Source organism: Lissotriton helveticus, chromosome 9 (assembly GCF_964261635.1).
Source record: "Lissotriton helveticus chromosome 9, aLisHel1.1, whole genome shotgun sequence".
NCBI classification, from domain to species: Eukaryota; Metazoa; Chordata; class Amphibia; order Caudata; family Salamandridae; genus Lissotriton; species Lissotriton helveticus.
This window is the reverse complement of record NC_136070.1, coordinates 464,664,468-464,687,907: the sequence shown is the minus strand read 5'-3', so window position 1 is coordinate 464,687,907 and position 23,440 is coordinate 464,664,468. Positions and strand designations below refer to the sequence as shown.

Here is a 23,440-nt window from a genome sequence, read left to right as displayed (position 1 = left end):
TGCTCCCTGCCCTGCAGGCATTCAGGGCCTACCTCAGGGGCGATGTGTATTATAAAGTAAGGTTCACAGCTTCCAGAGGTTCGCTTTGCCAGGTCAAAATGACCGTTTAAAACTGCACATTGAGGCTGTGATAGCAGACCCACAGACATGTTTTTCATTTCTACTTTAGTGTGCAACCCACTTGTAGCATTACATTGACAGGCAGTGGGTATACGTGGTACCATACTTGAGACTCAACAGTAAATGAAATATGCGAATTAGGGGTATGTCAATTCTAACATGTTTAGAGAGGAGAGCACAAGAACTTGCACGAGTGAAATGTGCATACTCCTCTGGCCAGCAGAAACTGGTTCAGCAAAAGGCGACAAAAATCTGAAGAAATGCCACGCAAAAGATTGTAATTGCCAACAGCACCTATCCCATAAATATGGGTGTGGTCAAAATTTGTATAGATGATTACGTGCCATTTTCCTGACATACGTACAGCATATCTAGTCGAAAGGCTTACTAAAAAAGCAAATCCGACTCTGAGACACGCTTGGCACGCCTACCAGGTGAGATAATGTGTAAACTACTGACGAGTCCCTCATGTCTCACTCATGAAAGACCACAAACTTTAACCCACAACACATTACGTTTTACACACTCGCATGACAAATACAATTCTACTGACAGGACATTAAAACATGCTCATTCACACTCAGGTCTCTAATCGGAACCGTGTAATCAGTCAGAAAGAACTGCTCACAAATTCATTTCACATAATAGGATCAAAGGAATGTCCCAAAACAGACGCACTATAATAAGCTTAATTACAAACACTCACCACAAGATCCTAACAGAGTTTTCAGCATTGAGTACGATGCATACGTTTTCTCAATACGTTCTACTTCCCGCTGGAGACACAAACGCTGGACGGCCATCAACATGGTCTTTCCCGTGAACCTACCGTTCACATACTAGAGCAGATGAACGTCAGCCCTACCGAAGGCGAGCATTGGCAATTGTAAAGTAATTCTTTGCAACTTTAGCTCACCAAAACTTGCAAATGTGAACTAACCGGCATGCACATCAAGGTCACTGTTCAACTGTGAGTTTAATTAAGGCAACAAAAATGTTTACAAACTAAATTTACAAGGACGTTTTCACAATGACGTGTTTGAATCTATGTCCCACGCGAAAGTAACCGAACAACACTTGGAAAAGAAAGCTGCCTCATCCATCCGGGGACAAAAATCAATACTTTGTTGATTGATTTATGCTGCTTGCAAGCACTCACTCTTATTATAAACCTGAAAAATGTGCATTTAATCATTAAAGACGGGCAGGTGCATTATCTGAACTCATAATTCTAGGTTAAAAAGGAACTGTCCGCACATAAAGTGTACATGAGCCTAAATGAACTAATAAATGCAAGCCAATTTGTAGTTCAATGTTTACATTAAAATTAAGTTTCAGCTAATGGGGGGCGTTCAATAATTCAAGCAGCAGCTAAAAAGGTTTCTTCAACTCAATTGGGACACCGCGTTTTCTCCAAATGCCTTTTTAGGCAACTCTCTCGGCACTTGGCACTATCTGTGGCAATCCTCAATAGCACTGAGCGACCAAGAGCAAAGAGATATATTGCTACCTACCCCACGTCCTCAAATATAGAATTGGAAAAGCCATTGCAAATGCAGGAGCCCAACACCCCTTGCCTAAATAGCATCCTGCTGTAGATGGATGTTAGGATGCTGCTTATGCCAACATTGTGCTACAACATAGAGCTTCAAACAGTGTGACACCCTGTTTCGCTGAAGAGACCAAAAGCACCCTGCAGTTTGGTGGGGCACACCTAGAAGTCCCTAAGCATCCGTGATTTGTCTAACCAATGTAGCAGACTGGGGGAGTCAGAAGCTTGGTTGCAGCTTGTATAGCTTCACTGCATGCATGCATGCATGCATGCTTGGGAATTTTTTAATGTGAGAAGTGGTATTCGCTACACATATTAGTGAAATTCGAGGGCCTCTACTCCACACACTGTACCAAACTGTACAACGTAGGAGCGGTCCACACGTTCCGATCAATCTATGAAAGTGGGTGTGAAATCCAGGCTCATTCCTTCATGTCTGTGTTTATTGCACATGTGTAAAGTGGGGACAGGAGAGGGGAAATGCAAAGATAACTAATTTTCCCTCAGAACCATTACAAATTGAAAATCAACCCTTTAACGTGAAAGATGCAACACATTGTCAAAAATCCAATATAAGGGCATAAAGTGAGATTGTGGCTTTTGGTCTAAATATTAGGTCACTGGTATCCATGATGAAAACCAGAGGAACGGAGTGCAATAGTGATATTACACAAATGGTTGAAAACATGGCTTAAAGGTTGGTTCATTAATACACTTCAAAAGTACATCAACTCACCAAATGGTTGCCACTGAAAGCATCACAAAACTAGCAGATGGAACCTCAAATGCAAAACTCAGCCAAGGAAATGAGGACATGCATTTGGCAACCAAATCAAAGTCTAGGGGCCCGACTTAAAGACTGGTAGAAAGGCCCGCCATTGGTCAGGGTAGCAGAGGACATTAGGCTTGTCTCCCTGGTGGATTACCATTCAGCATACCTAGAGATCATCGCTTACCCAGCGGTGATCTCTGGGCCTCGTGAGAAACTGCTGCTACAGCCGTTCCTCGGAAGGGATTGCAAGTTTGGTGTCTGGATACATTCTTTCAGGCGGCTTAACACCAAATATTTTTAAAACAGAAAAAAATAAAACTTCTGTAACTGAAGTTTGTTGTTGGATAAAAAAAATACTAATGACCATCGCACCCTTGGAGTTCTCACAGGGTGTGGAAGTCAAATCAACTTTATTTGATTTCATCGGAAATCATAAAAGCATACATTTCATTAAAAAAAAAAGACATTAAACAATTCTCAACATCAGAAAATCATTCTATAAAATCATTTTTTTTTCCTAGACTGTAAAACATAGTAACACATTGGTAGAGAAAGTAATGTTTGCAAGTACAGGAAAGCAGGGCAATAGTGTTTATAATGTTACTTTTATTTTACCCCTTCTCTACCCCCTTTTCCTTTCTTGTATGATATTCTTTTTATTTTTCTATATAACATTGTATGAGTAATACCATTAGGCCAATATGCATCTAAGTTATACTATATGTATTTATTTATACATCTTTAATTTCCTAATAAAAAATTATGAGACAAAAAAAAATGTAGGTTAAAATTAGTACAAAGCAGAGTTTCCTTCAGCCTTAAAAAGGTTACAAAAGAACTAGGGACTTTAAGTAGAAGTATTATCACATGGACATTTAGATAGGTTGTTAGACCAATCATTTGGGGTAGGGAATGTCACCAGACGATGGAAGATATCCAATCTGAAGTGGGTCAGGACAAATTTATGTTGGGTATTATAAACAAACTTTAAGTATGGTTGGAGGGAAAAAGTGACCAGAGTCAGTTGATCTTAACCCCTTCGGCGCTCATGACGAGCTGAGCTCGTCATGAGTTGTGCCGCTCGCACGCTGATGACGAGCTCAGCTCGTCATGTAACGCGGCTTTTTGAAAAAAGCCGCGTAGCGCATAAATAGCCGCCGCACGCATGCGGTTAAGAACACTCGGTTTGGTTAATTCTTTTGACAGCCTAGTGTAATAAAGATGCATGCTGGAGTAATGAGACATAAGTCATAGATCCAGTTTTATTGAAGTACATTAGAAGAGATAAACATACCAACCAGCCATCTGGCTACCTCAAACAACTGGCCCATCTCAAACCTCAACATTCTCGCAGGAATGTTGGAGGTGAAGTTTCTCTTTACCCATGACACAGTCACATTATACCAGCGTCTGTGGACACAGGTCAGTTACCACACACCACCCACTCATAAATTAATTAACCCACAATAAAGACCTCTAGTTCTGAACAATGAATAACTTAAGACCTGCAACTATTTACATGATGAAAGCACAAAGATAAAGATCAAAACTACATAAGCAGAAATGGCACAGAGTGAAGAGAAAAGGCACAAAGGAACTCTTCAATCTATACATTATCATGCAAATAAAAAAAGTTTGCTCACCCATCTGCTAGACCTACTAAGTAACGACGATAAATTGTCAGGTTCCGCAGATTTATCATCCTTAACATTGCCATGTATCAACATATCTCCATCATACTCCAATCTCTTCCCTTTGCAGACAGCCACTCTGCTCAAATTCCACACACGATGGTACTCCATACTTAACAGCATTCATAAACACCTTTTTCACCCTTAAAGGTTTTGACAATCTCCTTCCCCTGTCCTTCCACACAGGTCTCCTTACCATAACCGAATCACCTACAGTAACCTTGGTCTGTTTGGTTGAATTTCTCTTATCAAAAATTTTTGTTACCCCAGAACCTTTTCTCCCCCCTCAGCCTCCATTCATCGGCAACAGGATTCATGATCCTATCACCCAGTAGCTTGATAATCCAAACAGGTTCCAATATAGTATTGAGAAACCTCAAACAAAATAAAACGAAAGGAGACTTCCCCGTGGTGGAGTGAAGAGTGAATCTATACCCGCCAACTCTTTTCCTCATTTCCTCTTTCGACATTTCCTATCACTCTTAGCTAGGGCACTAGCTTCCTTGAGCACGATTAAACCTCTCCACCATTCCATTAGTCTCGGTACGGTAGAGAGAGCACTTCTCTGGTTTGATTCCACAACTCTGAAGAAAACTCTCCATCTCTTTAGACACCAGCTGCACCCCATTATCAGTTAGTAACATTTCCGGGAGTCCCTCACTAGCTATGAGATCTTTCAAAAATGTAATTACATGCTTTGTCTCAATTCCATGAGTAATGCGCCTCTCGGGCCACCTACTGAAGATACACCACCACTATACACAAGACTCCTGACCATCCCTATGAATAGGCCCAAGAATATCTAGAGCAAAGTCTCGCCAAGGTCCTGCAGGCAGATCCCCAACAATCATAGGTTGTACCTTAGGTTTCATAGATTTTTCGCTCACTTAACACTGTATGTACTACCTTACCAGACACTCAACCTGGAGATCCATTCCAGGCCACCAACAAGAGGAATGCAACCTCTCCTTGGTCTTGAATACCTAGATGACAATTGCGAGCTTGATCCAGCAACTCATCCCTAAGCCTGATGGGAGGAACTAGCCTAGTTCCCCGGAGCAAAAGACCACCAACTGAGGTTAGTTGCTCTCTCACGCCCCAAATGTCTCTGCAATCCACACCTCCCGGTTCTTTATGATTTCACCGATGTGCTTTGCACATGTGGGTTCGTATCCCACCCTCCTCACCAGTGTAATAAAGATGCACGCTGGAGTCATGAGGCATAAGTCGTAGATCCATTTTTATTGAACTACATTAGAAGAGAGAAACATGCCAGCCATCAAGCTACTTCGAGAAACTGGTCCATTTCAAACCTCAAGATTCTCGCAGGAATGATAGAGGTGAAGATTCTCTCCACCCATGACACAGTCACATTACACCAGCGTCTGTGGGCGAAGGCCAGTTACCACACCTAGCTTCCTCAAACAAGGTAAGGCACATCGTATTTAGGTCTTTCCTTCAGATGGACTGCAATGCTTCGGGGCACTTAAAAAATGTTGGGTGCCCCAAATCATAGCAGATTTGTTTAGCATTTTTCAACCAAGGAATTCGAGGAAATGCTGTCAATTTGAGGCAGGTAATATTCAGGGGTTGGACCCTGTAAAGCCTAAGTGGGGGAGGGATCCAAAAATATATAGCAATAAACAGACTCTCCTACCAGCTATCAATTAGTCAATACACATACACAGGATTAATGTACTGTTTTGTGTGTCAATTTGTATTATTCATTTAACATGGACCACAGCTTGGCATTGACAATGCAGTCAAATGCACTTGGTAGGTCTGCAAAAGCCGTTAAGAAATTACCTTTCTTAAATGTTTACCAATTAGAAGATTCAAATTTAGACACTGCTCAACCGTCCCTTGGCCTTTGCGGAAGCCATACGGAGTATCCAAAAGTATCTCTTTACTTTCTGCCCCCTCCTTATTTTATTTTTTATTTATAAAGTTTTATATAGTGCAAACTTGATCCCGAAGGATATCAGAGCGCTTTACAATTTGAGGCAATTAAATAACTTGTCACCCTATTCCAATATACAATATAACCACATCCCACTATGGAACCAAAAATGCATGGAACCAAAAATGCTAAATTAGAACAAAAAAAAAGTGATAACCACCCAAACATTTTACACAGATAATAAAAACAAATCTCACACCAAAAATACATGCATCACACACATACAAAATAAATACAAACATAATTACATTAATACAAAATCGATATTTTTAGCATCTATATTTCTGCGAACGACATCAAACCTATGTTTTTTTCAAACCTATGTTTTTTTTCTGAGGATATATATATATATATATATATATATATATATATATATATATATATATATATATATATATATATATATATATATATATAAATTCACTGAAAAAAACCTTAGGTTTCAGACACGTTATAGTTAGGAATTAGCATTTAGAAAACCTTAGAAATTCACTAAAAACCCATAGGTTTCAGGGACGTTCTAGGTAGTTGAACATTTGACTCATACAAAACCAGAGAAATTCGCCTGCTGTAGTCAGTTGAGCCAACCAGAACTCGCGCGCCCGCAATGCACCGCTGACGACGTCACACACCACATCACTCATGACATGGTCAGCGACTGACTTCTGTTAACCCCCACTGAATTATTACTGGAATCGTGACCCCCCTGAGTCATTATTGGAAGCCTGGGACCCCCAGTCTAGGCAATTTCTATGATTTGGACCCCAAAACAATACACAAAAATACAAAAACAAGTGTACATACAAAAACAGTATTTGTACATATTTTAGTAATTTAAAGTGATTCATGTTAATATTATTTAATTTTGTAAAACCGTTGCGTACCTCTTGAGTAGGCCTCGCACACCCCAGATTAAGCACCACTGACTTAGACAAAGTGATGCCAAACCCAGCAAAGGAGAACCCCCCACCCAAACGACAGATTGGCCGCTGTGGCTAAAAGTGGCACCTTTAGAACCTCTCATCCACATCAGAATACTCCTGGGCTTGTGGAAGATTCAGAAAGACTGCCCTGCTGTCTGAAGAAGGAAGATTGGACCTGCATGCCTTGAACCCAGGCTCCCCATAAGTGACTCCAAGGGTCTGACCTCGAGTTTGAGTTACCGAGACACAACAAGCTTCCGGAGGACTCCCTGCAACTGACCAGCACCAACTGGACCTGCCTGGGCCTTGTTACTGGCTCGGAGTAAGTCCTGAGAGGTGCCAACCAGGTCTTTGAATTTGGATGGCATCAGAGTATAGTCCTCTAGAAGAAAAGTTTAAGAAACAGACATTTTGGGCTCTATATGACTGGTAAGTGGCCTATTTGTGACGCGAATTGGCCGCCTGTCACAACCGGCAATGAGAACCTCCAACAGGACCTGCTCCACTTGCTGGCAACTTCCTCCTCATAGCCCCTGCCAACACGACTGGCACTCTTTGTGCTGACTTTAGAAGGTAACTCTTCAGCGGGACGATCTTTGTTCCTTTATCCGACCAAAGCTCCATTACATTGCTGACTTTACCCTGGTCCAGTGCAACCAAATAACCACAAGTGATGCTTTGTACTTCTTGCTGCTATTTTCACCTAAATATTTAAATACTACTGTTGGACTTTGGCCCTTAGGGCAGGTTCACCCCTAGACTTTTTGCTAGAAATGGTGACCTGGCAATGGTGATTTTAGGGATTCTGCGCACTTTCACTGTGTCCCAGTGGAAAGTGCGTGCGCACTCTGAGTGCATGTGCTGAGCTAGGCCTGCCCGCCCATAGGAATGCATGGGGAATGTATGTGTCCCTGGTAGTTCCTGATGCGTGGGGTGTACAGGCTTGAGTCTGGTATGTGTGAACTCGTGTGAGTGAATGCTGCGCAACGGTGTATGCAGCATGTATGTGTCTAGTAGCGAAGCGCCATTTCTAGACATGGCTGTACGTGTGCTGTGAGGGTGCTGGCGTGTGATTGGCTGGAGCTGGCTGGCATGCCAGGCTCCAGGAAGTCTGGATGGGTCTGCCCGGTGGTGAGTGGGAGATTAGCATGAGTGATGTGTGGGAGGAGTGTACCTGTGTCCTGGATGGGCTGGGTTTTCCCCACACAATGCTGGCTCCGCCCCCCTGTGGTGTGTCTAATGACCCAAGCCCTGCCAGTGAATAGAGAGGGTGGTTGAGGTAAACAGAGTACTCAAGAACCAGCTGCGACTGGTTCCGCCCCCACTCTGCACCCTTGAACAAAGGAATGCACTGTATAAAAATGGGGCTGTGTCCCCACAGAAGTTGTTCTCTTTTCCAGGATCCTGAGGGGGCTGTTGCTGCTGCTGGGCCAGAGGACCGCCACTTGGGGTGTCTCCCTGCCTGGAGACCCAGTGAGCTGGCTCTGGGCCCAGCCTTGCCCCCCCTGCCTGCCCAAGGACTGCTGGGACTCTGCCCTGCTTGCTGAGGGCGCCTGGGAGCGCTTTATCCTGTTTATAGCGCTTGGAGCGCTGTGATGGTCTGCCTAGCGCAGGGAGCGCTGTAAATTGCCTCTAGCGCTGGGAGCGCTTTGTCTGCGGAGGCCGGTGCCCACCCGGCATTGTCCGCCCCAAGCGAGTGCCACCTCGCTTATTTTTGAGGGTATTGTCGCCTGGCAGGTGCCCACCCTGCCAGGGACCTTGCCGCCCGTTTTGCGCATTTTCCTCGAGGGTGCCGACCCCTCGGTAAATTCATCCCCCGCCTGCAGTGCCTGAGCCGGGCCGCCGCGCTGCCCGCGACGACCCGGAAGTGGTTGTCCGGCCGGCCAATCGGTGCGCGGCCGACCGGAAGTCCCGCCCACCGCAGCCGAGAGGACAGAGGAAGCCGGAAGCTGCCGGGAGCCGACCCCGGGATCCGGTGAGTGAGGAGGGAGAGCGGCGCCTGCCTTCCCAGCCCAAGAGCCGCCGCAGCACGACCGGGACCAGAGTGGAGCTCCCCGGTGTGGGAGAAGAGTCCAGCACTCCAGGAAGAAGTCGCCCGGTAAGTGGAGCCGGGCCTGGGGGGACTCCGTCGGTACAGACGAAGGGAGGAGGGCGTCGGGGCACATTGCCGGTGCCCGCCCCTCCCCCCTGTGCCATCCGGGTTGCAGGAACCTACCTGGGGGCATTGTGGGTATCTCGAGCCCGTCAAGGCTCCAACGTGAGTGCCCACATTGTGTTTCAGAGCCCAGAGAGGCTCAGAGGAGGCATTTGGTAGCGTGAAGAGCCCAGCGAGGCTCAAAGGGGCATTTTGATTCCAGAGCCTGTGAGGCTCCCACGATTGGCTCATCCTCAATTGCACCAGTTGCCCAGCACTTTGTGGGCAACTGCTACGTTTAGGCCCCTGGACACTGGACACAGGGCGTCCTAGCCCTAGAGAGGCCAGTTGGCCTAGGGACAGTCACAGGTGGTGACTTACGTGAGTTTGGCGCAATTGTACTTTCTATGCACCTCTGAATGTATTGTTTATGCGTCATGTGCCTTTACACCTCTGAATGAATGTTATGCATTGCATCATGTGTATGTTCTTACACCCCTACAGGTATTGTGATACATAGGTGGTTGTTTTCTCCCTAGTACAGGTGGTGCTAGTGAGGTCCTGGTTACCAGTGATTACTGGTTGTGTGCTATTTTGTGCTGAAGTAAATTTATATTCTACCTTCTAAGTGCTATTTCTGAAAGTGCTACTTCTGATTCCTGACAGTGGTCCAGGTGGCCCTGTCTTGTACATATCCCCTGTAAATTCTGCCCGTGCCTCTGGCACATTGTAAAGTGTGTGTTTTATCTAATGTGTTTTGGTGTAATACAAAGGCTATTTTTATATAACCTTGTGTGGAGTTTCCTTTGTGGTGGGCCTTTGGTTGTTGTTGCTGGGGTGCGTGCGCAAATACTTAGCCTACATCGCCTCCAAGTTTAGCCTTGCTGCTCGCGCCACGTTACCTAGAGGGTGAGTAGGGGTTATCTTGGCGTGTAACTCCCTTGCCCTGACTTGGGTGTGGTGGTCTCTGACTGACTTTGGCGAAAGCCCTGGCCAGCCAGGGATCCCATTTCCAACATTGGCGGCAAGCGGCGGGATAAGGATTTGTGTTTGCCTTGTACCTTAGTAGCGGCTGGCTGCACCACAAAACTCTGCATTTTAGATGACCACATTTTAAGGGGATTGTTTTTTTTGAAGTTTCATATTTTCTTCTCCTGAAGGTATCCATTGTGTAATTGTGTCCAGTACATTTGTCCCCCTCCCTGCGCCCAGAGTCGGTACCTGTGTCACTTGTGGTCAGGTTGAGAAGTCAGGGGTGGTAGAAACTGCCTTACCAGTCCGAGGGGAGGGTTGTGTGTGGATGAATGGTGTGTGGCACTAGTCAAGTGAGTGTGAGTTCTCTGGGGTAGAGAGCTTGCTGAATACCTTGTGAATTGTGTACTCCTGCGTAGCTCAGACCCCTAGGTTGCCTGTGTGATCTCTTCACTAGAACGTCCGCCAGAATGGAGCATGCTTTTGATTTCTGTGTTCTGTTTAAATACAGTATGGGAGAGTTGGTAAGGTTCTGTGAAGAGAGAGACATAGGGGTGGATGAGTTAGACACTCAGTCCGAACTTAGGAGCAGCCTGATCCTATGGCAAAAGTGTCAGTGGGACCTTGAGCGCAGTGAGGAAAGGGCCCGGGCTTCACACCAGGAGGGTGGTGGGTCTGTGGGGAGCCCTGAAGATTCAGAAGAGGAGGAAGAAAATGATAGCACAGGGACGCCAGCAGATAGTGAGGACCCCATAGATAGGGAGTCCCTTGCTGGGTCCAGCATAGGAGGCAGCGCCTCATCCCTTTCCCTGTCCCCAGAGGAGCTGGAAGATAGGAGGAGAGAAAGGGAGCACCAGCTGGCTTTAGAGAGGCTCAGGTTGGAGCATGCCCAGGCTATGGCACAGCTGGGCATTAGAAAGCAACAGCTAGAGACCGAGAGGGTCTTAGCGCAGGAAAGGATAGAGGAGGCTGAGAGGGCCTCCACCAGAGGCGAAGTAGCTCTGGAGGGTAGACTATCCCCTGCGCGCAGTGTTGAGTTTCTGGATCCCCCAGGGAGGGTTGGGTCCAGTGGTGGCAGCTATTTAGATTCCAGTGTAGGAAATCCCAGTCCCAGTTCCCCCAGTCTGGTACCTGTTTCCCAAGAGGAGTAGTATAGGTTGAAATTCAGGGGCAGTAGGAAGCTGCCTCACCAGTCGTGGGAGAAGTTTGAGGATGAATGTTGTGGAGCACTGTGGGCTTGGGTAGAGGTTCACACTGACTCTGATTTTGAAGTCTTGTTTGATCTTATAGTCAAAGAGCAGGTGCTCAGTGGTTGTTCGCCAGAGTTGCGCCAACACCTGTTGCAAGTTGGATTTACTGATACAGAGTTACTGGCAAGGGAAGCCGACCGCTGGGAAAGGGCCAGAGGTTCTCTAGAGTCATTGGTGAGTGACTCCAAAAGTAGTGGTTCAGGGATCTTCCAGCCCAGCGTGGTGGAGGAGGCTCAGTGTAGCCCAGCTAGGTCCCAGGATAGCGAGGAGGGTGTAGGGGCTCACTGCCTGGCTCAGTGGAGCAGGAGTGAGGGGGAGACCAAGGTTCCCCAGACGCCCGAAGCCCTGCCTCAGGACTTGGATGGTTTCTTGAGGGAACACCAGGTTGGGGACCTAGGCTGTCCTGTTAGTCCACTTGAGGAGGATCTCCTAGTGAGTAGAGGACCTGGAGTGTCTGTAACCAGAGCTCCTGTGGTTCTAGAGTCTGGCAGTACCGCTCCGGTAGGGAGGGTACAGGAGTCCAGAGTGAGGAGTGATTGGGGGAGTTCCCCAGTGGAAGGACCAGTGGGTCAGGGACTACCCAGTTGGGCTAGGTTCCCGTGTAGTGACCATGGTGACACCACTTCTGGTCTGGGGGATCGTCACGCACTGTCAGGTGGACAGAGGGCGGGAGATCTGCGCCAGACAGACAGTCACGCAACAGATGTGACATTTGTTAGCCTCAGGGGGATTGCGAGTGAATCCCCAGAAGTCCTGGAGTGCCAGGCAATTGTTCCACCGAAGGTTCTAGACCAGAGGTTGGGAGGCCAGGTTCAGGATCAGCCTGACCTGAAGGGTAGGACGACTGTAACCAGTGTCCTGACCGGTTCTTCTTCCAGAGGAACTTCTCCAGGTGGGAGAGGGCAGACCTCTGGAAGGGGGTGCAGAGGGTGGGAGAGCCCACCTCTGACCCCGGTGCAACCTGAGTGGATAAGTCCTGGGTTGGAATGGCGTTCTAGGGGTACCCCTCGCAGAGGGAGGAGGAACCCTAGGAGAAGAGGTAGGGGGAGGAGAGCCTTCCCCGAGACTCCTGGTCCGCCTGAGGTTGTAGGCCCTAGGCTGGAGTACCAGTGGCAGTCTAGTCCTGTCTTGCAGACAGGAAGAGTGGAAAATGGCTCCTATGTGCCAGGGGTTACTACCCCCCGTTCTGCGAATTGGCATGGACCCGTGGCACCTGGGTGGCCCAGGGCCTGGTCCTGGCCGCGGACAACTTGGGAGTACCAGTGGGGTAGCCCAGTTGGTCCAGACAGTGTGTTGAGAAGGAATCCCATGGGTTCACCGTGGCATAGAACAGGAGGGTGTCCCTGCAGTTGCGGGCCCGCGTCCGTGTTCTATCGCCCCAAGCAGGGAAGTCCATCACGGTGGTGATTGGTCTCCCCTGCGTTTTGGCTGGAAGGGGGTTATGTTGGACTTTGGCCCTTAGGGCAGGTTCACCCCTAGACTTTTTGCTAGAAATGGTGACCTGGCAATGGTGATTTTAGGGATTCTGCGCACTTTCACTGTGTCCCAGTGGAAAGTGCGTGCGCACTCTGAGTGCATGTGCTGAGCTAGGCCTGCCCGCCCATAGGAATGCATGGGGAATGTATGTGTCCCTGGTAGTTCCTGATGCGTGGGGTGTACAGGCTTGAGTCTGGTATGTGTGAACTCGTGTGAGTGAATGCTGCGCAACGGTGTATGCAGCATGTATGTGTCTAGTAGCGAAGCGCCATTTCTAGACATGGCTGTACGTGTGCTGTGAGGGTGCTGGCGTGTGATTGGCTGGAGCTGGCTGGCATGCCAGGCTCCAGGAAGTCTGGATGGGTCTGCCCGGTGGTGAGTGGGAGATTAGCATGAGTGATGTGTGGGAGGAGTGTACCTGTGTCCTGGATGGGCTGGGTTTTCCCCACACAATGCTGGCTCCGCCCCCCTGTGGTGTGTCTAATGACCCAAGCCCTGCCAGTGAATAGAGAGGGTGGTTGAGGTAAACAGAGTACTCAAGAACCAGCTGCGACTGGTTCCGCCCCCACTCTGCACCCTTGAACAAAGGAATGCACTGTATAAAAATGGGGCTGTGTCCCCACAGAAGTTGTTCTCTTTTCCAGGATCCTGAGGGGGCTGTTGCTGCTGCTGGGCCAGAGGACCGCCACTTGGGGTGTCTCCCTGCCTGGAGACCCAGTGAGCTGGCTCTGGGCCCAGCCTTGCCCCCCCTGCCTGCCCAAGGACTGCTGGGACTCTGCCCTGCTTGCTGAGGGCGCCTGGGAGCGCTTTATCCTGTTTATAGCGCTTGGAGCGCTGTGATGGTCTGCCTAGCGCAGGGAGCGCTGTAAATTGCCTCTAGCGCTGGGAGCGCTTTGTCTGCGGAGGCCGGTGCCCACCCGGCATTGTCCGCCCCAAGCGAGTGCCACCTCGCTTATTTTTGAGGGTATTGTCGCCTGGCAGGTGCCCACCCTGCCAGGGACCTTGCCGCCCGTTTTGCGCATTTTCCTCGAGGGTGCCGACCCCTCGGTAAATTCATCCCCCGCCTGCAGTGCCTGAGCCGGGCCGCCGCGCTGCCCGCGACGACCCGGAAGTGGTTGTCCGGCCGGCCAATCGGTGCGCGGCCGACCGGAAGTCCCGCCCACCGCAGCCGAGAGGACAGAGGAAGCCGGAAGCTGCCGGGAGCCGACCCCGGGATCCGGTGAGTGAGGAGGGAGAGCGGCGCCTGCCTTCCCAGCCCAAGAGCCGCCGCAGCACGACCGGGACCAGAGTGGAGCTCCCCGGTGTGGGAGAAGAGTCCAGCACTCCAGGAAGAAGTCGCCCGGTAAGTGGAGCCGGGCCTGGGGGGACTCCGTCGGTACAGACGAAGGGAGGAGGGCGTCGGGGCACATTGCCGGTGCCCGCCCCTCCCCCCTGTGCCATCCGGGTTGCAGGAACCTACCTGGGGGCATTGTGGGTATCTCGAGCCCGTCAAGGCTCCAACGTGAGTGCCGCCATTGTGGGAGAGCCCTGAGAGGCTCCCGGGGCCTGTTAGTGATCTCGAGCCCCCAGAGGGGGGACTCCAACGACGGGCTGCCTTGTTCTTTAGAGCCTGCGAGGCTCGGGCGCAATTTGGCATAATTCGAGCGCAGAGAGGCTCCTGAGTGCCCACATTGTGTTTCAGAGCCCAGAGAGGCTCAGAGGAGGCATTTGGTAGCGTGAAGAGCCCAGCGAGGCTCAAAGGGGCATTTTGATTCCAGAGCCTGTGAGGCTCCCACGATTGGCTCATCCTCAATTGCACCAGTTGCCCAGCACTTTGTGGGCAACTGCTACGTTTAGGCCCCTGGACACTGGACACAGGGCGTCCTAGCCCTAGAGAGGCCAGTTGGCCTAGGGACAGTCACAGGTGGTGACTTACGTGAGTTTGGCGCAATTGTACTTTCTATGCACCTCTGAATGTATTGTTTATGCGTCATGTGCCTTTACACCTCTGAATGAATGTTATGCATTGCATCATGTGTATGTTCTTACACCCCTACAGGTATTGTGATACATAGGTGGTTGTTTTCTCCCTAGTACAGGTGGTGCTAGTGAGGTCCTGGTTACCAGTGATTACTGGTTGTGTGCTATTTTGTGCTGAAGTAAATTTATATTCTACCTTCTAAGTGCTATTTCTGAAAGTGCTACTTCTGATTCCTGACAGTGGTCCAGGTGGCCCTGTCTTGTACATATCCCCTGTAAATTCTGCCCGTGCCTCTGGCACATTGTAAAGTGTGTGTTTTATCTAATGTGTTTTGGTGTAATACAAAGGCTATTTTTATATAACCTTGTGTGGAGTTTCCTTTGTGGTGGGCCTTTGGTTGTTGTTGCTGGGGTGCGTGCGCAAATACTTAGCCTACATCGCCTCCAAGTTTAGCCTTGCTTCTCGCGCCACGTTACCTAGAGGGTGAGTAGGGGTTATCTTGGCGTGTAACTCCCTTGCCCTGACTTGGGAGTGGTGGTCTCTGACTGACTTTGGCGAAAGCCCTGGCCAGCCGGGGATCCCATTTCCAACATTGCCTGTCACAACCGGCAATGAGAACCTCCAACAGGACCTGCTCCACTTGCTGGCAACTTCCTCCTCATAGCCCCTGCCAACACGACTGGCACTCTTTGTGCTGACTTTAGAAGGTAACTCTTCAGCGGGACGATCTTTGTTCCTTTATCCGACCAAAGCTCCATTACATTGCTGACTTTACCCTGGTCCAGTGCAACCAAATAACCACAAGTGATGCTTTGTACTTCTTGCTGCTATTTTCACCTAAATATTTAAATACTACTATATCCGGTTCTACTGATAGGATTATTTTCATTTTATGGTGTAATTTTCTTTATTACATTTTGCTGTATTTTTCTAAATTGGTTTGGGGGTTTTCTTGTGCTGTGTTTTCACTTTATTACTGTTGGAGTGCTGCATAAAACTTTACACATTGCCTGCAAGTTTGGCCTAACAGCTTTTGTGCCAAGCTACCAAGTATTACACACAGGTTTATATAGTGACTTTAGTGGTTCACCCTGACAAATATTGTGTTGATTATTTGAGTGGGGCTTCCCACCCCTCTCCACTGATAAAGCAATTTCGTACAGTTTGTAATCAATTATAGCCAATAGCAAAAGGGTCCCTCCACAAAGTTTCTCTACCGTATAGGAAAAACACAGCCTATCCAGTATGATCCTACCCACAACCTTTACCAGGGAGTCAAGTAAGGAGGCCGGGCAGTAGAAAGATTGATTCTGGCTATCACTTTTATTTTATTTTTTAAATAAGATCAAGACAATTAAGGAATGCAGCCAAGTATTCAATGCCCCCACACTACAACATGCTCTAAGCACTACAGCTAAAATAGGCCCCACATAATAAGACATTTTCTTTATAAAGATCAACCAGAATTCTATCCGGGCCAGGAGCCTTGCCACCCCTGCTATGCATAACAGCCCTATTAACCTCATCAAGGGAAAGCCTACGGGTTCCAAGGAAAGATTTAATGGGGAAACCACCTGCTCAGACAACAGCAAACTTCGGTTAGAATAACTTTTTGCAAAGTGTGCCACCCACTCTACCGAAGTAATAGCTTTCTCCAATCACGGGACCCCATCATCTCAAAAAGGTGGATTTTATAACACACCAGAAACCTGGACAGTCTCTGGCTGAACTGACTGCAATTAGGGCCTCCCAGGATTTAACCTTCAAGGTGTTTTTCTTTCCTTTAAAGTATTCTTTCCTAAGCATCAACATCTCCCTAGAGCACCTAGGAATTTTGTGAAGAGCTTTAAGGTTCTTATGCGCCTTGGTGAAATGGGAATCAAAGCAACCTTGCTTGGAGTCTTTAGCCAAATTGCTCCCATTTTGCAAAATATATTTAACCCCTTTAGTGATGTTCGCAAAGGCACTCACAATAATGTTAGGGTTGATTTCGTCATCCAGGCAGTTGTCAAAGTCCTCCCTATGGGTAATTATCAATTTACTCAAGAGATTGGGTGGATCTATCTTCAACCAACGTATGGAAAGACTATTACTTGAAGCTACTTCAATATTCCCTAAACAAACGTTATTTGTGGGTGCATGGTTTAGACAGGAGCAAAAGTTTAAGCAAACATTCTGGGGATAATAATCACTAAGGGCAATCGAATATGTGGTAAATTTAGTAGGAAAATGCTATGCTCTAGAAAGATGATAAAATATAATCAATTACCACATTGGTACCCCTGCCATTTAATGTACAGCTGAAAGAAATTACATGGGTACATAATTCATTGGCAAAGGCAAGGTCATATTTATACACTATCTCATTTAATTTTTTGCCGTATTCTGGGTATATAAAATGGGTTTGATCAAGACCTCGAGTGTCCGTCATACCACATACCCTTTTTGAGGGCAGGGGACACAAACTAATATGAACGTCACCACTCCATACTATTATGTATTGCTTCTTCCCACTGTGCCACAGGAATGTAAGATCTTTATCCAGCTGTCCTAAAACAATCAAAATATCCGTGGTAGACGCTTTATTATAAAAGTTGATCATAACACAATTTTGTTTTTGTGAAGATAAACACAATTATTTGATAAAAACAGGTAGTGAACCAAATAGTTCTACTGGGATGCGGCAAATAATTGGTGCTATAAATGCACAAACTACCTTTTGCTCTGCCAGCACTAGATGCCACTGCAGATTGATGGAAGGTTCTGTATCCATTAACATCGAGATGGTCTACTGCCCACATCTCTGGAACACGCAGAATGTGAAACTTGGAAACAAAAGTAAGCCAATCTGGATTACTACTCTGCCACACTCAGAAAAGTACACTATAACTTGTATAATCAACAGCGACACACTGTCCGGAGAACAAGTTTACATTTTGCTAGATGAAGAAATATTGTATAGATCCGACATCTGGGAGATGTATAGGACCTTCCTCCGTAGGTACATGCTCGAGATTTGAATGAGTCAGTCTATCCCCTCAAGGTTCTCGAATGGGGCGAAATGACAAAACGAATATGCACTGCTATAGAATGGGATATATGTATCAATGAGGGTCTTAATGGCACACTAGGTCCGATGGTAGAAAGCGCGGGAAGATAAAAATACCCAAGCGTGGTGTGGTGAGACCAGAAGATCGCCTAATCGTTGTGAAATTGTCTCCACTGGACTCTGTGATCTAAAGCTCAAAACCACACAGTCAACTGGGAACTTTTTTTAGGCCACTGCCAACCCAACTCACTATTCATTGTCTAGATATCATTGAAAGGCACCCTATTTAGCCCTGATCTTTTACCCGTCTAGTTCAAGGCTTTATTTCTGAGAGACTCCCAGGTTTCTGCAGGTGTAGAAGTTAAGGGGGGTACATTAACCGATATCACTACTAAGGGTGTGGCTTCAGGTGGTAGATTGAGAAAACCCGGGGCACCAGAGGGTCCAGGGACTACCACCTCCCTATTACAGTGCAATGTATTAGTGGGTGGAGGCAGGTTGCATGGCGATGGCATATTACCAAACGCCATTGATAGGAATCTGATCCGCACTACAATAGGTAGGCATGGTAAGAGGGAGAGGCATAGCATTTCCTAAATGTAAATTTGATTTAGCACTAGCATTAATAGTATTCAGTTTCAACAAATCGAGACAATTAGTAGATACATTTTCCACATGCAACAGCCTTTCCACCAAAGAGTCAAGAACAGCCTTTACAGCACCGGTTATATAGCTTAAAATAGAAGACTGTGGCTTACAGGGCTACTTCATTTTTGCTATAGCGGGCAAAAGCTTCCTCTTCCCTATAGCGAAGCAGAAGAAGAAAACTGAGATTTTAAATCATCCGAACTGCAGAGGTAAGAGAATAGGCCTAGCCTGGCCTCTTTCGTGCTCTGAGGGGCATGCATGGGCCCGCCCTTGGCCACAGCTTTGACCGGGCACAACAGGACTTCTCAAAGCGCTATACGGGGCTCACGTTGGGGCACAGATATTGCAGATGACCATGTCTGCCTCTAGGCCCTCTGGGTGATGTAGTCCTTTCTGTAGGTTTAGGACAAGTGTAGCCGCTCCTACGCAGCAGTACTTCCAAGCACTGTATAGTGCTCATGTTGTGGTACAGGTGTTGCAGATGACAGTGGCCACCTCTAAGCGATGAAGTCCTCTCAGTAAGTTTAGGGTCAGTGTAGCAGCTCTGGGAGACCTAGTTTTTTGTTTTGTTTGATACAGCCAGGTTTTTTCTGGTGTGATGAACAGAATGATAAAAATCTGATCATCCACACTAAATAGGGAAAAACATTTGATGTCTTTTCTCCTACGGGTCCCATCTCCCTTGGGCCATCAGACAGCAGTGCAAGAGGGGGCACTGCCATCCAAAAGAAGACTGTTCGTCCGGTTCAAAATAGAGGACGGACCCTGCGGTGACAGACAGTGGACTCTGCTGCACTTGTAGCAGAGTATCCTGACTCTGCTGCACTTGTAGCAGAGTATCCTGTCAGCCAAACACTAAATCAGCCAAACACTAAATCAGCCCCTAAATCTCGTTCCTCCACTGCAAGTCACTGCCTTACCATGCTTCACGTCTGAATTCCAAAGACTTTCGACATCTCTGATCTAAAGTCCATGTATCATACTGAACCGCAATAATTTCCTAGTCATATCCATCCCAAATGGTTTCAGACAATGAAACTCGCTTCTTCGAAGATGATATTGACGCTTCCAAAGATTTCGCCTAGCTGCTCACCTTCATAAACATGCAGTAATCAAACACAAAATCCATCTGAATTCAAAACAGGCCAAATTACCTTATTTGTGAATTCATGATTTTGTTCCAACACATTTATAAGGACTCATGATTTCTTTAACCATTGAAAGTAGAATATGCCCTAAGACCAGGAACGTCAGCGTGAACGTTTATATTTATTGCAATCACACCAACAGCGTTTTGGGCTGTTTTACCACAATAAAATCTTTAAGTAGCTGTGTTTACAAGCGTTGCTCATTACAACGGCGGTGTCAATTCAGTTACCTCTGCAACTTGTTACATGTGAACAAAGAGCAGGATGAGTATTACATCTTTTGAAGCAAACAGCTGTAAATATGTTCATGTTTTACCTGCAGCATTAATTCGCAATCCTCTCTGCCGACAAAGATCATCTCCCGAGGCAGGCGATGACGAGTGCCCGAACTGCTCACCAGGAACCACGACGTCACACTCATCTTGGCGTTTGGCACTCACACTTTAACCATCCTAAAAATGAAATATCAAAGGCATGTTAATAGAAAACCAGAGTGATCTATTATATATCTTGATTGCAGTCAACTGAATTATTAATTACTATCTAATTATCTGTGTATAAGGACAGGCTGGATTTGTTAACAAGAGTTGCATTGATTTCAGGGACCCCAAAATACATTAGCACTATGACAAACATACGGGAAAAGCCCTCTATAATGTATGGTATATTACAAGAGTTCTGCACAATTATCTGCAAACGCTGCAAGAGCTCATCTTCTTCCCTGCCCTGTCCAAGGTGTATTGTAAACACCTTTCACAAATACTGCACCGTGATTTTATTTAATCTATCCGGTCTGGTTCAGATCCAAAGAACGTCAGCCATGACCTATGCGCTTCTCTCCATAAGCAATGTTCGCTTATCAAAATTAGCCGGCAGCACTATATGTGCTAGCATCAGTTCAGACACTCTAGGAAACTTGCATCAACCATTTGGAGGAACACAGCTCTTGCTATTCCACACCACAAGACGAGCCTGACAGACAATATGTAGTGCCCATGACAATGCCAGACAGATCTACAGGTAATGCCAATGTTATTTCCTAGATAGCCTTCGTTTGTGCTACCCGATGCACAGTGGTCATTTTGGAATTTGTCGTCTTTTACTTTAATATAAGCGCATTCTAAGATGATTGCAGTTTAAGATTTTTTTTGCTTTAGTAAAAACCATTCCAAGATGGCATCGTGCATGTAGTGAGCATGAAATGCTCCTTGGGTAAGACAATCAGGACAATAAGTCCAATATAATGCCCACTTCCAGCCTACATTACAGATAATAGATTTTCTACCAACAGACAGCTCAGGACATCAGTAGGTCAGACAAAGTGTTAGCGAAAATGTATCTGTATGTACTGCTACTTACATAGTGGGGAGCTAGCACCAATGGCATGCTGTACGTTTTCCGAGGGATTTGAGACAATACAAGATCAAGTAGAACAAGTAGGGACTTACAACTTTGAATTACATTTCAGGCACATAAAACCGCATGTCACATATTTAAATTTTTCAGCGCAAGGAGATTAAAAGACTTGCAGAGAATCACCTGACTTTAAATCAAGTGTCAAGGCTGTGCTTTGAACCGAGGCGCCGAAACGCCGAAGTCAGCAGCTTACCCTATACAATCACACCTCTTACCATACAATACATAAGCCTTTCAAAAGTGTCATGTGTATCTAACACACACATTCTTAATATGGGTACTTATACACTTAAAAGTATTGGCAAAGGCTCTATTGTGTGGTCAAAACACTTTTTATTGTGTAGCGATTGGTAGCAAATTATTCATTTTAAGCGTTATTAGCGGAAAACCCCACAAATGCTGTGCAGCTCCATCACTGTTTTTGTACACACACTTGAGGAGACCAGTGCCACACAAGCTGGCTGCAGGCTTGAGGACATTTCAGTGCAGCATACAGAAAGTACTGGTATATCTTGAAATATTTTATATATTCTACAAGTTTGGATGGTTTTATTGCACAAAGCTCAGTGGTATAAAAACACATTTCTCAGAGACCCCTTGATATATTTTTTAAGTTTCATGAAAATGACATTAAACAACAGCAACAACAGAACTTCACCACAGACCATTGTTTAATTAGTAACACCCTCAAGAAATCGAATTCAAAACCTGACATTCAAACAGCAATCGAGGCCCACTGTTACTAAACACAGTAGAGGAACAATCAAACACCTCTCCTTTGTTCACTACTTAATTTGCAGTTTTTGTGAAAGTCAGACCATCTAAATGCAATTACGGCCCACTGCTCCTGAACACTGCAAGAGAAGCTGCTAAAATCCCTAAGAATAACACTGTGAAAGGCCTGTTCAAGAAAACTTCGCTTTATAATTCCAATGAGGAGCCACTGTTATTTCTGTCTTGTTCTTTACAGCTTCAAAAATCAGATTTACATAGTCGGAATATGTGTTTTTTTAAGAAAACAAAGTGTGTTTTTTCTTTTCACCTTTATTTTCTACAGACAGCCAAGAATTCGTTCACTTACTGTTTTCGGTAAACTGTTCAAGCTGCCACAAAATAAACATAAAATAAAAAAATATTTAATAGCCCCCATGGATTATGTAATCTACTGAATCAATCCATGACAACAGGTAACAATATTACGTGGTTATGCATTATGTAGCCTATATTTTACAAAAATGTTCACTGGAAAAACTTAGCTAACTTTAGTGATAAAAGCCATCATATCACCTGTTAAACAAAGTTGTCAAACAATGTCCATGACACAAAACTAAAATAACAATGCTCATGAAGGCAGCTAAACAACCTTCATGCATACCCTGCTATACATACCCTTGCTATACAAACCTCTGCTATACACTGTTCAAGATATCAGAAACTGATGACACTGATGGTCATGCTCAGTGACATCGAGGACAAGAGGACTGAGTAAAGGGAAAGGTTTCTGGTTAATGAGCATGGGCACAAGAATAGGCACCGTGTGTCACCGAAGCATAGGTTCCAGGGTAAGAATACGCATAATCAGTTTAGGTGGCTGGTGCATTGTATTCAATGTGTATCAAAAGCCCATGTCACGCATTCTGTTGCCTCTCTGCACTTCCCATGGCTTGGGTAGTTATATCAGTGTGCACGGGAAAGGAAACTGCATTTATTATTATTTATTGAATGAACGCACACACAAGACACCTTGGTGCTAGGATCTAAAGAGGATGCACAAATTCTTTCAAATTCTGTGAAAAAAAGCAGTAGTAAAACGTAAGTAGGGATGTTTGGCATAAGGATGTTTGGCATAATACACGGTGAACTACACAAAAAAACAAAAACAACATTACATTCCCAGGCAAAGGCAGCTACCAAGCTTTAAATCACTGCCCCGCCAAAAACGGATTATGGCCTCATACTGGACATAACAGGCGATCACAACTGATGACATCATTAACGAAGAGAAAGAGCACTGCAGTACACAGTTAATTAATAGGACTGCACCTAAAATGCGTTGAATGCAGAGTCTGGCCTTTTGTGATGCCCTGGTCATAAGCCATGCTCATAACATACTCCTTCCCCGAGACAGTTTACCTTTCCATATTACTTTTAGCAATCAGTAGTCAACCGGAATGAAAGAATAAAAGCTATTGGAACATTCTTTTATCAATATGTCAACTTACCATTTTAAGTACTCCATTTTTCATCAAATATCCAGGAGACCAAGATTGTTTTGATCAAGGTAACTCATTTTAACATAAAAAGAAATCTCTTAATCAAAAGAAAGAAAGCCCAATTAAAGCCTCATTTTATATGGTCTAAATTGATAA

The 23,440-nt window shown here is 46.0% G+C and overlaps 1 protein-coding gene across 2 annotated transcripts in view; it reads right to left on the bottom strand.

The window, feature by feature from the left end:
* Positions 1 to 23,440, bottom strand: part of CEP170B (centrosomal protein 170B) — a 420,899-nt gene that overhangs the window by 323,245 nt on the left and 74,214 nt on the right. For both annotated transcript variants that reach the window (XM_078660287.1, XM_078660288.1), the window contains exon 2: positions 19,972 to 20,107. In XM_078660287.1, the coding sequence (XP_078516413.1) occupies positions 19,972 to 20,076 (105 nt within the window). In that variant the 5' untranslated portion in view covers positions 20,077 to 20,107. The remainder of the gene's footprint in view (positions 1 to 19,971; positions 20,108 to 23,440) is intronic.